The sequence below is a fragment of the Danio rerio genome, chromosome 7 (genome assembly GCF_052040795.2).
Source record: "Danio rerio strain M-AB ecotype USA chromosome 7, GRCz13ab, whole genome shotgun sequence".
NCBI lineage: Eukaryota > Metazoa > Chordata > Actinopteri > Cypriniformes > Danionidae > Danio > Danio rerio.
The window spans coordinates 12,914,098-12,931,937 of record NC_141027.1 but is presented as its reverse complement, the minus strand read 5'-3'; the positions used below and the strand labels follow the sequence as shown (position 1 = coordinate 12,931,937).

The window sequence follows — 17,840 nt, the reverse complement described above, 5'->3', positions numbered from 1 at the left end:
CATTGATTTGTTCACATTGAAAAACATTTGTGCTGCTTTATATTTTTGAGCAAACCTCTATTTATTTATTTATTTATTTATTTATGTTGAAAAACATTTGCCCTGCTTTATATTTTTGAGCAAACATTGATACTTATTTATTTATTTATTTGCTTGTTTGTTTGTTTGTTTATTTATTTATGTTAACAAACATTTGAGCTGCATTATTTTTTAGTTTTTTTTTTTTTTGTGCGAACCTTAATACTTAAGTGATTTATTAATTTTAAGTTTATTTTGATGTTATATCAGCAGCATTGGCTTGTGCCAAAACTTCTACTGTATTATACATAATATACAGTTGAAGTCAAAAATAATTTTTACCCCCATTTGACATTTTTGTTTTTCAAATGTTTCCCAAGTTATGTTTAACAGAGAAAAGACATCTTCACAGTATTTTCTCTAACATTATTTCTTTCGGAGAACGTCTTATCTCTTTTAATTTGGCTGGAATAAAAGCAGTTTTACTTAAAAAAATAAATAAATAATAATAATAATAATAATAATAATAATAATAAAGCATTTTATTTAAAGGTGACTTTCTTGACTTTCGAGGTCGCCATACATCATAGCAAGAACAATTAATAGATAAAAACTCTAAATTAAAAGCCAATAAAATACATTACAATTTAATAAAAATTAAGTGCAGTTGAGCTAGAGAGAGTAGGCTGTTCTAAACAGATATTAATATTAATAGCCCCTTAAGACTTATAAATTTTTTTCACAATTCTCTACAAAACAAATAATGACTTGCCTAATTATCCTAACTTGCCTGTAAATCACATTTTAATCTACTATCCAATCTAATACTATTCTCCTGACAAAGACAAAAGAAACTCATTAGAAAATGGCAGCACAGTAGCTCAGTCAGTGATTAGCACTGTCGCCTCACAGCAAGAAAGTTGCTTGTTCGAGTCCCAGCTGGGTCAGTTGGCATGTCTGTGTGGAGTTTGCATGTGCATGTTTTCCCCATGTTGGCGTTGGTTATCTCCGGGTTCTCCGGTTACCCTCACAGTCCAAACACATGCTCTATAGATTGGATAAGCTAAATTGGCCGTAGTGTATTAGTGTGTGTGAATGACTGTGTATGGGTGTTTCCCATTACTGGGTTGCAGCCGGCATCTATTTCGTAAAAAACATATGCTGGAATAGTTGGCGGTTCATTTCGCTTTAGCTATCCCTGATGATATGTCCCGGGTGGTCGATTAGCATTACTCATCTCCTTCTGGTGACATATTCACGTTTTATCATTAACGTTCTTAAATATAAAGTACTCTGTTTACCATTCATATCTTCATGCATTCTTCTTTTTCAAGGTAGTCTTGATTGGATATGCTGCCGGCTGGAGTTCTGATGTGCACATCAATATAGCAGCATTTTTTATGACACCGTATAACAATAATTAATAATTTTTACAGTATTGTGACTGTTGGGTTTAGGGTTGGGGTGGTGTTAGGTGTTAAAAAATACTATTTATTGGGTAATTTAATAGCCAACATAAATAAAACTCGGTAAAACTACTGTTGGGTGAGGCAGTGGCGCAGTAGGTAGTGCTGTCGCCTCACAGCAAGAAGGTCACTGGTTCGAGCCTCGGCTGGGTCAGTTGGCGTTTCTCTGTGGAGTTTGCATGTTTTCCCTGTGTTCGTGTGGGTTTTCTCCGGGTGCTCCGGTTTCCCCCACAGTCCAAAGACAGGCGGTACAGGTCAATTGGGTGTAGGCTAAATTGTCCATAGTGTATGAGTGTGAATGAGTGTGTGTGGATGTTTCTCAGAGATGGATTGCACCTGAAAGAGCATCCAGTGTGTAAAACATCTCTGGATAAGTTGGCGGTTCATTCCGCTGTGGCGAACCCAGATTAATAAAGGAAAATTAATGAATGAATGAACAACCACTGTTTTTACATTGCTGTGGCAGTTGGGTTTAGGGTAGGGGTAGATGTTAATAAAATACAATAAATGGGAAATTTATTATTTAATATAAATAGTTCTCATTAACTTCTGGCCAAAACCATATCCGATCTAGCAAAAACCCTTCTTCAATGTTTTGCATGACAATACTTCCGGATTAATGAGATGCCAGTCAAAATCCCCATAGCCAATAAAAACGAATCCCACGTAAGCCCGCCCCACTAGAGCTTTGTGTCAGAATCTCAAACGTAAATTTGAAAAATGTAAACGAAAACTCTGGCAGCGCAATCAAAACTGCGTTGATGGAAAGCGAAGCAGAAAGTGACCCGAACTAATAATAATTTTTTTTTGAAGACAGTGTTTATTTTTTGCCATTTGGTTGATTTTGTATTTTTTGAGTATTTCTAAAATGTGGTAATGGATATTTTTGTGTGTTTTTGGAAAAGTTTCATGCGTTTTATTTGACACAAATTTAATTCCATAGACTAAGTCGAAGGAAAATTAATGAATGTGTTGAAAATAAGTCTGTTATTCAGAACTTAAGAAATAAATAATAATCTAATTTCACAGAAGGGCTAATAATTTTGTCTTCAGTGTTAACTTCTATCCATGTTATTCTCATTCTGAATTTAAATTTTCATTTATAAAAAAAAAATAATGTGGTGTAATTTTGAATTTGGTAAATCCCAATACACATTGTCAAACTTTTTGTTTATTAGCTCCTTCTTTTCTTTTGGCCTTAAAAATGCAAGAAACTAACATGTCCTATGACAATGAAAGGATAATCATTTTCTTATATAATCTTATATAATCAGTGCAACAAAGCATTGCTCACCATGACATGCATTTTGTTCACCAAACCAGATTGTTCCGGTTTACGTCTCCACATCTACCCAAACACAGACACACAACAGCTGCTGTGAATCAAAGATTTTCCTGTTTCGCCACCTGGTAACACTGACTTCCTCATATTTGTTTAATTGACACGGCTGTCACTATAAACACGCTATTATTCACCTTTAGTCTCGTGCTTCTCGTTCCCTGTTTGCTCTTCCCTTTTATTCACCAAATACGATAAACATCTCATTCTGACACTAAGCGTAAAAACAAAAAGTTGACTCAACTCAAAATTGTAAGGCAACTTGCTGCAGATTTGCCAGTAATGGGTTGGGGCTGGAAGGGCATCCGCTGCATAAAAACTTGCTGGATAAGTTGGCGGTTCATTCCGCTGTGGCAACCCCAGATTAATAAAGGGACTAAGCCGAAAAGAAAATGAATGAATAAACTTGCTGCAGAGCTTTTTGAGTTGACTCAACTTTTAAATGCACTTGACTCGATTTAACTCAAAAAGATGACCAGCTAAAACCAGCTTGACCAGCCTGGCCAGGCTGGGAGCCCAGCCAAAACCAGCTATGTCCAGCTTAAACAAGGCTGGTCAAGCTGGTTTTAGCTGGTCCTTTTCCAGCCTGACCAGCTAAGCCCAGGCTGGAAATGGCTGGAAACCAGCTTGGACATGGCCAAAACCCCTCTAAAACCAGCCTGGTTAACCAGCTAAAACCAGCTAACCATCCTAGGCTGGTTTAAGCTGAATTTTTCAGCAGGGAATGGATATTGGATATGACGAAATGGCCAAGCATCTAGCCCCAAATATACAACTATCTCATTGAAACTTCAAGTGTTTTTACAAGAGAGAAGTTAAAGGCCTACAAGTCTTTGAATGCCAACAATGTTGTTCTGTGTGGTCATGTGCAAGAAATAATGATCCATGATTTCCAGATTCAAAACTATGTAGTGCTAAAAACCGAGCCAAAGACAAGGAAAGAAGCTGGAACTGTACAAGGCCTGGGTAATCATTAACAAGCAAAACTACATTCTGACAGCGAACTGCACCTGTACGGCAGGGTATGTGAACTTACACTTTTACATTTCATTCTTAGCATTCAGTGTCCGCAGTTTAATTCACCATATTGAACTGTTTTTGCTGAAATCATTGCTCCAATCAAAAATGAGTAACGTGTATGATTCAGCATAGCGTGAACTTACCTGATATGAAATAAGAACTGCAGAGTCCAGCATTTTTAATTGGGTTGTCACTCCTTTTAGCTACCTTTTAGCCAAAGACGTCTGTGGTTGGCATTAAAAGCAGTGTGGTGTACGGTAAAAGTTCCTTTTTTTTATTTTTGGACTTTCGAATTTGGCATCACACCGCACAAGAAGTCATGTTTGCTATTGCACCCAGTCTCTGTTTGCAACCGGGAACCCGTGTGACATTATGTGTGACGTAGGTTGGTAATTCCTCTGTTGGTGCAACTGGCGTGAGCGATGGTCTCTTTGTTGCAAGTGCAACCATTTTATTCATCGTGTTATGAGCTTCTGTTACACGAGCAGATCGATTGTAATTTTTCTTACCAGTTTTTAAATGTGTTACGTTATCTTCTGTAAAGCTGCTTCTGGCCATGATATGTTTACACCTAAATGGTAAAAAGAAATGTGTCTAAGGGATTATATGCAACATCTTTAATTCATTCACTGAAGTATCATACTTAGAGGGAAAATGTGCTTAATGCATTATAAAGCTTAAAGCATTAGAATCCGTACTTGGCCGATCAACATAACAAGCAATCGGTTCTCTGTATCGGCTGTAAAAATCCATATCAGAGTATGCCTAGTATGAGGTGACGTGAATATAACTGTTGATCAATTTAGGCGGAAGTGACAAACTACAAGCTTTACATATTTAAATCAGTTTTATGTCTTCTACATGTGAATTTTGTCACTGTTTTGGTTCACACTAGCTTATAGATATCCTAAAAACCATCAATTTTGATACTAACATCTAAAAACTTTATTTAAATTTCATGGGACCTTTAAATTGAGTAAGATTATTACAATGTACTAAATAAATAAGTAACATTTAAGATAGAAATCATGGTAACTTGTACATGATGAAAGCACAAAATGAATGTAAACACTTTAAAATCTGTTTCCATTCATCATTTTAAGTTGAATATTGAGTGTGTGTGTGTGATCTCTCACAGGTGTGTGAACCAAACCAAAACCACATTTGTGTCAGTTTTAATCTTCAGCAGTTTTTTTACAGTCTGACTAATTTACATTTATGTTAGGAATTATGGTATAGGTGAATTTGATTACCTAAACTGGGTGTAGTGTATGATTGTGTGTGTGTGGATATGAGAGTGTATGGGTGTTACCCAGTACTGGGCTGCAGCTGGAAGGGCATCCGCTGAGTAAAACATATGCCGGAATAGTTGGTGGTTCATTCCGCTGTGGGGACCCTGGATAAATAAGGGACTAAGCTGAAGGAAAATGAATGAATGACTGAATTATAGTAACTTTTATACTTATTAAATGTACACAATGAACATAAACACATTAAAATGTGTTCTCAGTAATATTTTTTAAACATAGTATTGAGTGCACACGTGTCTGTGTTTGTGTGTGTGGGTAATCTTTCACAGGTGCATGAATCAACGCAAAGCCACATTTTTTGTGCCAATTTTTTATCAGCAGGAATGCAAATGTTTCTACATATGATACAACACAGTTTCATTTTATAGTTTACCACTACTTAAGATTTAGCCTTTTCTATAGTTACTTTTCTACAGTACTGTACACTACCTGACACAAGTCTTGTTGCTTATCCAAGTTTTAGGAACAACAAATAATAACTTGACTTTTAGTTGATCATTTGGTATCAGAAGTGGCCTATATGAAAGGCAAAGGTCTCTAGTTTATGCTTATTTTACCAAAATAAAATATGATCATGTCTTGATTTTAAATAATTTCATTAGGACAGTAAGGTCTGACTTTGCTTAGACAAAAGTCTTGACACTTAACAGAAATTTTGTCCAGTATAGAATATAAAGTCACGCTGCAAAGAATGAATATTCTGTCTGACTCCCATGAGCTTGCATGATACTTTGACCTTCTTTGCTTTCAGGAGCTTTGTGGAGGCTGAAGTATGAGGAGGAGCGCTATCCTGCTGAAGAATTTGCCCTCTCCTGTGGTTTGTACTGTAATTGGCAGCACAAATGTGTTGATACCTCAGGCTGTGGATGTCATCATCCACTCTGCAGATCTCTCGCATGTCCCTATACTGAATGTAACCCCAAACCATGACTTTTCCTTCACAGAATTTTGGGTTCCAATAGATCTTCTGCAGTATTTGTGATGAATGTGACGCAGCTCAACAGAAAAATCTACCTTCTGCCACGTTTACAAATGAACAACTACAAATCAAGTTATTACTTGCTGCTCTTACAACTGGGATTGACAACAAGACTTTTGTCAGGTAATGTATATTGTTTATCATACATAAGGATTGTATGTTTGGCTTCTATTCATATATACAGTTAAAGGCAAAATTATTAGCCTGCGAAATTTGAATTTTCAAATATTTTGAAATCAAGGTTTAATTTTTATACACATTTTTTTTAAACAGTTTTAATAACTCATTCTTAATAACTAATTTCTTTTATCTTTGCCATGATGGCAGTGCATAATATTTTACTAGTTAATTTGCAAGATTCTAGTATTCAGCTTAGTGACATTTAAAGGCTTAACTTAATTAGGATAATTGGGCAAGTGATTGGATAACAGTAATTTGTTCTGTAGCCAATCAAACAAAAATAATATCTTAAGGGACAAATAATATTGATATTAGCAGAAAAAAAAAAAAAAAAAAAAAAAAAAAAAACACACTTATTCCAGCCAAACTGAATACTAAAGAACTAATAATAACTAAAAACCAAAAAAGACAGATTACAATAAATATTTATAGTACGAAATACAGCAAAAAACAAAAAAAAAAAAAAACAAAAAAAAAAAAAAAAAAAAAAAAGTTAAACATGTTTGTGAAAAAGATTAATTAAAAAGCCAATCATTTGGTCTTCAACTGTAAATGACGGTTTAAGTGGAAGAGGAAGTAAATACAGAAATAATGCCGCCCGGGTTATAGAACACCTGTTGAAAAGAGAAGTGGGAATTTTTAAAAATTTCCTTCTCAACCACTTTTGTTTTTAATGTGATGCTTATGAACACCAGAACTGCCTGAATTACTCTCACCACTGGCATCTTCGAAGCCTTTGTTTTTTTTTCTTAATACATTTCCTCATTTTTTAATAAATACATTAACTGTCTGTGTTGACGCTTACAGATTGAAAGTTTTCCTTCTTGTCACCAGAAAATGCCATTCATATGTCTGTAAATCATTTATTTAGCAATAAAATCTATATAAAAAAAGAGGGGCTAATAATAGTTTTCTACTGTAAACTATGCAAGAACTTAATTTCCTAATGCAATATAGTTGATCATGTTTACAAATAAGCCATTTTCTGTAACTTTCGTGAAAAACCCTTAAATCTGGAAACAAAGCGAGTAAAGAGTTACGTTCAGATTCCAGAGGTTTTGCTTTATTGGGTTTGGAGCATAATTTGATTGACAGATCACACAAGCAGCACATGCAGATGCAGAGAGGTCAAACTGTGAACGAGCTGGAGAAAATGCAATGGCTTTTGGTACGAAGTGAAACTTTAAACAGCAAAGCATGTCGGATTCCCAACAAGCTAGGAGGTTCTGCTTAAATATCCAGCCACACGTGATGACCGGTTAACATAAAATAGAGTTGGATGGCATGTAGAGTAATAAACACTTATATAGCAATACTAATCAGCAAAGGAACACAAAGATGGACGGAGCCTTTAGCTGCTCTCTTTGCCGAGCGTGAGCTTGTCGAACATGTACTCGGCCATGCCGTTCTGCGGGGCACCCATGCGGCGCAGGTTGGTCACATGGTCGCCCAGTTCTTTGATGGATTTGACCTGCTCGTCCAAGTAGTGTGTCTCAATGAAATCGCACATCTGTAAGAGAAAGAGTTTATTGCTTATCAGCTTCTCTGGCTATATTATGGCAGCAACAACAAAAGTATTCACCAACATTAGATATTACTTTTCTATAAGAATACAAATAAAATAAGAGATGCAGTGCTAAAAACTAAAAGGCTAAAAGGAGTGGCTCCCACAACACATTTTTCCTGTTCAATGTGCTACCTCTCTTATTCAATGTAAATGCGCTTGACGAAATCATGTGACTGTTACGCTTGCATCTTTGAAGCTCCGAGCATGTGAACATGCCTTTTTTAGATGCCATGTGAAACGCTAAACTTCCACAGCAGTGAACCAATCACTCAAAAGTGGGACAATTGTTGCAAGTTCTGTCCTTAACTGTAACCCATGGCCTGTTTCCACAGAGTTATATGGTATGCTTTTATGGCTGTTTCCACTGTCAAAAGGTACCTAAAACGAACCGTACCACTTTTTACGTACCCTTTGCAAAGGACAAAACAAAAGGGTACCAATAAAGCGGAGCTTTCTAACGAGCCATGGTCGACCTGAGCTCATTAAAACCTTGTCGTCGTCTTGAACAGCCACAAAGCCAAGAAGAGCAGAATCTACCCTGTGTCCCATAGTTTTATTTATTTATTTTTATTTTTTTAAGTCCGCCTAAAGCGCGAGCGGTTTCACTTTCTTGCATGCACTCTTCACACGTCCATATCTGAAATAAGTTAAGATAATATCGTGCGCATGACTGTTGGAGTGGTTCTGACATCTGACACTTTTAGAAACGGACAAACGCAAGACTGATGTTCGAGAAAAAGGAGAAGCTGGTAAAAACAAAGGGAGCAAATGATTCTTTCAGCAACCTAAACTATGAACCAACTGCTGTGTCAATCTATTATCATCACCTTTTGGACTAGTATGAACTCGGAATGATGGAATTACTTTCTATGAGGTTCCATGTGCTGGTGAAGATTAAAGACACAGATGAGAGCTCTGCTCTGACTGTGGTTTGTAGAGCTGTTTTTGAACCCAAATAAGGACAAAATGTATGATGTGTAGTTCTTTTGTACTTGGTAACAGACTTTAGGGTCTGTATGCGTTCATACACGTTGCATTTATTTCATATAACTGCAGACGTTACAGTAGGCCATTTCGTCATTGATCCGCGATTATAATCAAATTATGTTCAAAGGAAGGCAAGAACTTTGTCGTACACCACGCCCACCAAGAGTAGTATTAGTACCCTTTTAGCAGTGGAAACGCGAGCCTGATTAAGGCGACCCATATCGTACCACTCAGTGGAAACGGGCCAAGTCCACACTAGGGGATTAGTACCTACTAGCTAGTTTGTAACAATTTGTTTTGTTTGCACTACATGTTCTTAGGGCAAACTGTAGTTAGGTCATATCAGTGCTTAATTTGTGAAATGGAGGTGTCATGCACGAAGGGGAGGTTGAATGGCGAAGGGGTGTTGCGGATGAAAGGGAGCGGGGAGGGAGTGTCGCGGACAAGTAAAGAGGGTTAGGGAGTCGTAGAAGTGATTAACGAACAGGGGAGAATAAGAGAAAATTAAAAATTCGGTAAAATGAGATGCCAGCTCAGATTTCAGAGGTGCCGGATCCGGATTGTTCCGACACAAACTAAGCCCTGCGTCATAAGATATCTGTAAAGTCATGCGTTGCCGTGTTTAATGATATGTCAATTAAAATCCATTTAAATTAAACTGAAATTCTGCAACTAAATGTACATTTATATATATATATATACACATATACATACACACACACATACATCCACTTTCAAAACAAAACATTTATTTTTAAAAGCCATAAAAAATTTAATTATTTTAAGTATGCATGCAAACCAGGCAGTAATAACCCATAATGCTTTTCACAGGACTCACGTGAGGGTCGTTGTGTTGAGATGCCAGCTTGTGGAGCTCCAGCAGGGAGTGATTGACGCTCTTCTCCAGCTGCAGGGCACACTCCAGCGCCTCCACACCACTTCCCCACTCGTCCTTCTCTGGTTTCTGGTAGAGGCAAATGTTAAGTGGCATGAGCAAAATCTTTCAGCACAGTATGAATAATTTAGTTACTGACTAAATCAATATAAGAGCCTACTAAAGCATTTATCCTCTGAGCAGAGTATTTTTTTTTCCAGTTTTCAATGAAAGCCAAATGTTTTTTTTTTTTAAATAAAATGAAGTGCACTCAGTACTTTGACAAATCGCAAAAAAAAAAAAAAAAAAAAACATTGCGATATAAATACAAGTTTCGCTATTCGCAAGGTCATTACTTTAGATTGAGACTTTTGTATGGGAGTAAAAAGTTAATTTCAATGCAATTTATTACATAAGCTACAGTAATAATAAAAAAAAAACAATAGAGCACATATTAAAGTAATAAAATTACGCCTTATAGTTTTCTGGAGAGAGTAACAGTATTCAGATACAGAAATAGTCAAACAATTCAATAAAATTAACCTTTATTAAACTTGCATGCGCTACCTAAATGATTTAAACTCATAACACAAACTCATATCGCAATATACATCAGAATAAAACAAGTCGCACTGGTAGATTTTTCTAATATCAAGCAGCCCCATTTTATTTTATTATTATATTTTAACTTGTATAATTACAATTTTAGACGTCACAAAGTAAATTAAACACTCGTTTTATTTTTTAGACTTCAATAAAATGTACATAAGAATCTGTGCCTAAAACCTTTTATTAGCATTAAGAACTTAACAAAACATTAACAGTGTTTGACAGAATTAAGCAGGCACAGCACAGTCTTCCATCAGCTTTGTAAAGACAATTCAAGCCCACATGTTTAGTTTGGACAGCTACACATGTTGTTGAATACACTTGATAGGCGTTTTCCTCAGCACATAACTTAGTTATATGGTTGTTTCCTTAACAGTAAATGCTAGAAAAGCCATGTCATCATTGTAAATGAGAACTGGTTTTCAATTCAAATAATGAAATCAGATATAAAACAGAACTCATTTTAAGCCCTACAAATAAAAATGCTAAATGAGTAAATCTAAATTTTGATGGCGTGGCATCGGATCAGACAGTCATCACATGCCAACTTCCCAAAAGCACATCACATGAACCAGCCATTTTTCCATTATTAAATGAAAATAATTAACCAGCACTTCCCTATTAAACTTGTACAACATGCCATTCACATGACGCATAGCATCGTAATGTAATGTATTTTTTTATTTTATGCCACGTCAACAACCAAGGCTATTTTCATGGCAAAAACATTAATAATTCATTATTATAATAATAAATATATATTTGTCAAATATATAAAAATATAAAATGTCAAATAAGAGCAGTAGATACTAGATTTTATAAGCCAGTTATCAATGGGGAAGAATAGTAGAGCAGGTCTCAAACTTCAAAGTATGCACAATCATAGACAAACTAAATTAACAGTAATGTTGTTATCTGTTTATAAGGCAGCAAGTCTTCACCTCAATAAAACTTCTCAACTTGCGGAGGAGACTGTTAGTACACACTTTAAACATGGCATATACATCATTAATAGAGAGTGCTCTTACAATGGTTTCATTTTTGATAAAACAAACAAAAAAAGAAAGAGGGGAAGAAAAAAAAACATGAATTATCAATCAGGCAAACAAAAAAAACAAAAAAACTGGTCACAAACTACATTCGCTACAGACTCCATTTGACTCCTTTATGGGAAAAAAAAAATTGTAATTGTGATTTGTAAAGATACACATCCTCATTCACTCAGCTTTTGAAGTGTTACCATCAGGACGCAGGTTTAGAATTCCTGAAAGCCCAAAGAAATGCTGAGTCATTTATCTCAATTGCAGTTGTTGTCTTAAATCGGATCACTGTCTGAAGTGAATAGGGTGGTTGTCAAGAATGATCTGCAGTAATACGTATGGGGCTGATTTGGTTTTTAAATATTTAACTTGTGTTGTTCTCTTGATGTGTTGGTATTGTGTGACAGTTGAATGTATGCAGTTGGTGTCTTAAATCAAAGCAGAACGGACAATAAAAGTTAACTAATATATATACAAATGAATACACGAATCAAATAAGATTTATAATGCTAATACATACATTTTCCTGGTGTCACTTTACTGAAAATGTCCTTAAGAGTTAATTTCATAAAAATATCTTCTGGAATCATTAAAAGCAGGACAGTGCAGTAAAATGTGTTTGACTGTGAGGAATTATGCAGTAAAAACATTGAGTCTTCACTTTTGAGCAAAAAAGCATGGGTACAAAGCATCAGTGCAAAAAAAAAAAAAACAACAACACGTTTATGCTTTAATCCCTCAACTGAACAAACATGCTGACTGTCAGTTGCAGTTTATCATCAGTGCGAGTTCAAGATAAAACCCCACCCGACCCCATTCTCCCTCTATCTCAGAGTATTTCCTCACTCTGTAAAACTGTTGCACTATCAGCACATGAATGTACCTTCACGTCCTGCAGAAAGATCCTCCCTCCCCTCTGGTTCTGAAATTTCATCAGTTTCTCAGCATGTTCGCGCTCTTCGTGGGACTGATGGCGGAAAAACTTTGCAAAGTTGTGCAGAGCTTGATCGTCTCGGTCGAAGTAGTACGACTGCATGAAAGAAACATCACAAGTCAATCATTAACAACCACCAGACAAAGTGTTGAATAAACCCAATGACACTTTCCCCATCAACCCTTTCACCTGGAGCACTACTTTCACTCAAATGGCCTTGGACTCTTACCATAGAAAGATAGACGTAAGACGCATAGAGCTCCATGTTGATCTGACGATTAACGGCCGCTTCGCAGGCCTCCTCAAAATTCTGTCTCACCTGAGAGCTCATGTTTCTGGGGGAGAAAAAAAAATTATAATGAAACCACATGAATGCATACAATTTTGGTTGTCCTGAACCTTTACTAAACACAAACCTGTTTCTCTTTCTTTCTGGTGAGGACAAAAGATGATATTTTGAAGAATGTTGGAAACCTGTAACCACTGACTCCTATAATAGGAAAAACAAATACTATGGAAGTCAATGGCTACAGGTTTACATTTCAAAATATCTCCTTTTGTCCTCAACATAGAAAGGGTATGGAACCATGGAAACATACATTAACCAAGTTAAAATTGCTAAAAGGATTATAAAGCAAAACCAGTAAGGTTTTCCATATCAAAGTCTAGGTAGATGTCAGTTAATGGATTAAATCGGCAGTAAACACAAATTTATTAGCGCTACCATGTCAATTAAAATTCATAATTAATATCAGTCAATAACTCAAAGTACGACTTTCAGTCAATATTTAAACATGTAAAAGATTAAATCACTTCACAATATTAAAAATTTTATTGAATAATAATCAATAACTCCAATTACAACGATTCAAAACTATTAAAACTAGTAATCAGATTACGACCACAATTGTAATGCATTGTTGGGCATTAACTAAGAAATTACAGCATTTTCTGTCTATTTTAATATGTAAAAGCATTAAAAATATAAAAAATTTCATTAGTCAAATCAAAATTACAGCGATTTGAAATTATAATTTGTAATCAGATTACAAGTACAATTTTAAACACATTATTAGGCATTAGCTAAATTAAAACAGAATTCAGTCAATTTAAACATGTAAAAGCTTCAATAATTTACTAAAAGTTAAACAAATAATTGAATAACATTAGTCAATAACTCGAATTGATGATTCCAAAGGATTCTAACTTTATTAAGATTAAGACCACAGTTTTAACATTAGCCATATCTAAGAAAAAAAAAAAAAAACACAGTATTTTCCGTCCATTTAAACATGTAAAAGTACAAATTGTATTTCACAGTATTGAAACCTATAAATTTATAATATTAATCAACTCAAATTACGATGATTGGAAATGATTAAAACTGTCATCCGATTACACAGTTAAAGCATTAACTCAGAAATCATCATAGGATTTCAGTCAATCTTTAAACATGTAAAAGTCCAAATCAATTCACAATATTAAAATATATATAATTGAATAATATTAGTGAATAACTAATAAGGACGATTCAAAATAACTAACCAGATTATGACTATAACTTTTACACATCAGGGCACAACTAAGAAATAAAAAATAAATAAAAATAACAGTATTTTGTCAATATTTAAACATGTAAAAGTCTGAATCATTTGACAGTATTAAAAATATTTAATTGAATATTATTAGTCAAATCAAAATTACGATGATTCCAAATGATTACAACTTATTAGATTCCGACTTCAATTTTAACATGCTATTAGGCATTAAAAAATTGGATCTTTAGTCAATATTTAAACGTGTACAAGATAAATTCTCACAATATGTAACCAGCGTAACTGGTTACAAAAAACAGTTGGCTCTCCGTTAACTTCTGCAAAATTATGCATCGTTGGTCACCACAAACTCACTAATAATAGTGTCTATTGTCTGATCCAGACATGGTGGCAGGTGTTCTACACTCTGCAAGATGCTGTTATACATTCTCAAGACAGGTGGTGTTTATATATGTTGCTGATATCACTTGTGTTATGAGGAAAAGCACATGACTGCATGATGATGCACATTTCCTGGATCACTCAGATAATTCTATAAGGTTTAATAGCCTATCTCAGACCAATCTCACCTACTGAAGAAGTCAGCCAACGTCGAACATATAAATAACGCAACTATAATTAAGACATTGTTCTGAAATTTGACCAGCAGTAACACGCCAAACTATGTGCCTCATTAAAATTAACTCTGACTTTTTATTAGTGTAGTAATGTTTTTTTTATTTTTGGTAGAGTGATTACTATGAGTTTTCAAAGTTGTACAATAAGTTCCATGTTTAATTTGGCTTAACTACAATGATTTTTTGTAGTAAATGCATGGTTCATTTTTATACAAGATAGCACATATAATACTAAATCTAGTTGTCTGTTTAGCAAATAAAGGATTAGGAAAAGGGAAAACATGAGAACATTTAGTCAAACCTAAAGAAAAGTTTCAGGTGACAAAGACATACAGGAAATTTCCAGACATTTGCATTGGTTATATATGTGCAACTAGATGTTAGCTAGGAGAATCGTTTTTTTTTAATGCTTTAAAACACTAAACGTGCAGATCAACCAAGAAAAAAAAATCACAATGATTGACAATAATAACTTGAATACGTATTAGGTAATATTATTAAATAAAGAAATAATTGTCAAATATAAACGTGAAAGACTATTTTGAAGAAACAAACAAATGAACGCCGTGGTTAATGCGATTGCGTCATTATTTAGTAACGTTATAATGTTTAGGAGCAAACAAAACAAACATTGCGAACAAGTAGTTTAATCTATCTAAAGTTAGACGTGGAATATTATATACACACACACACACACACAACACCTTTCTGTAAGATTTTTGTTGCGTTTAACGTCACTTAATCCAAGCCCTTTATGAGCTCGAGAGCTCTAGCCACATGCTCTTCTCCATTGGGAACCACCATCGTGCTTAATAAAATCGATTAGTTGAAATTTAGACGATTATAACTTAACGAAATGCTGATATGCAAAAACGTTAACCTAGAACGGTTTCAGCGCAATATATAACATGCTAACTTACATGTAAAATAACATGCACAAAACAGTCGTATTAATAACGTTATTGGGCGTGTTTCAGACATGTGTAAATACGATGTATTTAAGGAAAATGTAGCGTTTCCACGAATTAAATATATGCAAATTAACCAAAATTTAGCGAATTTGTAGCGTTTTTACCGTTTTCTTTACAATACTGATTCAATACAAACAAAAACAAAGATGGCGCCTTTGCGTGGCTCGTTCAAGTAACGTTAGCGTTAAAGATGCCACAATCGACAAGCAAGCGAGTTTTCTCTCCATGTACGGAGTAAACAGACAATCTATTTAATTAAATATGTTGGAAAAACTTACCTTAGATCGGTTTTACTGCGTTTCCGGTGTTATTCGTAGAGATGGTCAATGACGCGGGTTTGCGCAGATGTTTCAAAGCAAAGCGTCTTAAAACAAAACTTTCGATTTTGACCGAAAACAAAATGCTTGGAATTGAAGTCGATTGATGAAAATGGCGAAAAAGACAGAAGATCGGTTGCCGTTCAAGCACTGTTGAAGCAGGTAACCTTCAGTCTGTCCTCGTGTGGTCGCTGAAACGATAATGAAGATTTGCGCGGTGGCGCAGGAGTATTTGTACGTAACTTGTGACGTCACACACATGAAGCGCTGGATCCGCCCCAAGATGACAACACAAAAAATACAGATATTAGTAAACAAACTAAATAGAAACAGCCTAATATAAATGGAGACAGATATATACTGTAATACCTTAAAAATAAATAAATAAGAGAGCATTTTATAATTCAGTTTCTCTATATGGAATTATTATGTGTTTGTGTACAATTATAACATTGGTTTTATTATATAACCATTTATTTAAGGTTTGGTAACATTTTCTCCAATTTAGAGTTTGTATTGTTTGCATAAAAATCTTAGTTGTCTAAAGTAACAAATTTGTTTGTATTTGCTGTTAGGGTTGGAAATGTATTTTAAAGCAAAATACCAAATACCTTTATTTTAGGTGTATCAAAATAAACTACAAAATACAGCAGTCACAATGTGTATCAAAATATTGTAAAAAAAAAAAAAAAAGTATTTTGTATTTAAAAATACTAAAAAAATACTTTTAAAAGCGAGCATGACATTTCTTTGCAAATCTTCTACTAATTAGACCTTTTTGATCAATCCCTTCCCCGTTAAACTGACTTAGTGAAGTAAACAATGTTTGATAGCAAATGTGGCCAGTAAAATTGCCATCATCCCTGTACATTGATTTTTCAAGCTCTTAATATTTTAATATTAAGACAATAATATTTAAATAAAGAGTTAATTTAAATTTTTTGTACACAGAATTTTTCAGAAATCTTTTTTTTTTTTTTTGCTACTGGACTCTTCAAAACTCAGTGTAAAAACTTTCCTCTTCATTAACTGTACAGTGGACCTACTGATCAACGACATTTGAAACAACCAATTTATTTTTATGTTGTTTGTTTTAACGACAAACAAGTCTTCTTTAAATGTAAGAGTCGATAACACCCAACACTAACAAAGTATTTTACAGTATTTAAAAAGTACAAAAATACAGGACACTAAAGTATTTTGATACAAAATATCAAGCCATTTTCATAAACCCTATCAAATACAAATTACAAAATACTATTTTGTATTTAAAATACGAAATACATGTATCAGAAATGCTGCCCATCTCTGTTTGTTGTGATCAGCTATTACACCTTATACATTTTTCAATTTAACATTGGTATGGCATAGTTGAATATAAAAAAAATTAAATTAAACCTGCCTAAAAGGGCAATGTAATATTTTTGTATTGCAATTTTATATACTTTTTAACTATTGATAACAATGACATTGAAACAGCACTAACAGACAATGGCCATTTTAACAATGCTAAAGAAAAGAAAATAATATTAATGGATGAAAATAAATAATAGAACACAAATTATACAATAATAATAATTGTGATTGAATAAATAATAAAAGTAATTAAATAATAAAAATATACCTTTTTTTAAATTAAATTTAGGGGAAATTTAGTAGTTCTCAGAACATAAACGAAAATTATATTTAACTCAGACACATAAATAAATGTAAGCTATAAAGTGAGAAATTTATAAGTGTTTTTAAAATTTCTGTAAAAATGAAAAGTCTCTAAAATTAAACTTAAGCTTTAAATGCAGAAATTTTGCACTTAATTGGTTTGTTTTCGTCGGCTGGGTCAGTTGGTGTTTCTGTTTGGAGGTTGCATGTTCTCCACATGTTGGCATGGGTTTCCTCCGGGTGCTCCGGTTTCAGCTTCAGAAGGGCATCCACTGCATAAAAAAATTTATGCTGGATAATTTGGCGGTTTATTCCGCTGTGGTGACCCCAGATTAATAAAGGGACTAAGCCGAAAATGAATGAATGAATCATTAAAGGGCACCTATTTTACCTCTTT

At 34.3% G+C, this 17,840-nt stretch overlaps 1 protein-coding gene and 1 long non-coding RNA gene across 3 annotated transcripts in view; both read right to left on the bottom strand.

The window, feature by feature from the left end:
- Positions 1 to 17,840, bottom strand: part of LOC148679675 (uncharacterized) — a 162,273-nt gene that overhangs the window by 72,557 nt on the left and 71,876 nt on the right. The window lies entirely within an intron of this gene.
- fth1a (ferritin, heavy polypeptide 1a) lies at positions 7,354 to 15,988 on the bottom strand. 2 transcript variants are annotated; one of them, XM_087259883.1, is made up of 6 exons: positions 15,746 to 15,988; positions 12,740 to 12,813; positions 12,553 to 12,658; positions 12,273 to 12,419; positions 9,705 to 9,830; positions 7,354 to 7,822 (listed from the first exon to the last, which is right to left on the bottom strand). In XM_087259883.1, the coding sequence occupies exons 3-6, from the start codon at positions 12,652 to 12,654 to the stop codon at positions 7,664 to 7,666; spliced, it is 534 nt and encodes a 177-aa protein (XP_087116009.1). In that variant the 5' UTR covers positions 12,655 to 12,658; positions 12,740 to 12,813; positions 15,746 to 15,988; the 3' UTR covers positions 7,354 to 7,663. The 2 variants fall into 2 exon arrangements, with proteins under 2 accessions (XP_087116009.1, NP_571660.1); NM_131585.1 differs by lacking the exon at positions 12,740 to 12,813 and having other exon boundaries at positions 15,746 to 15,955.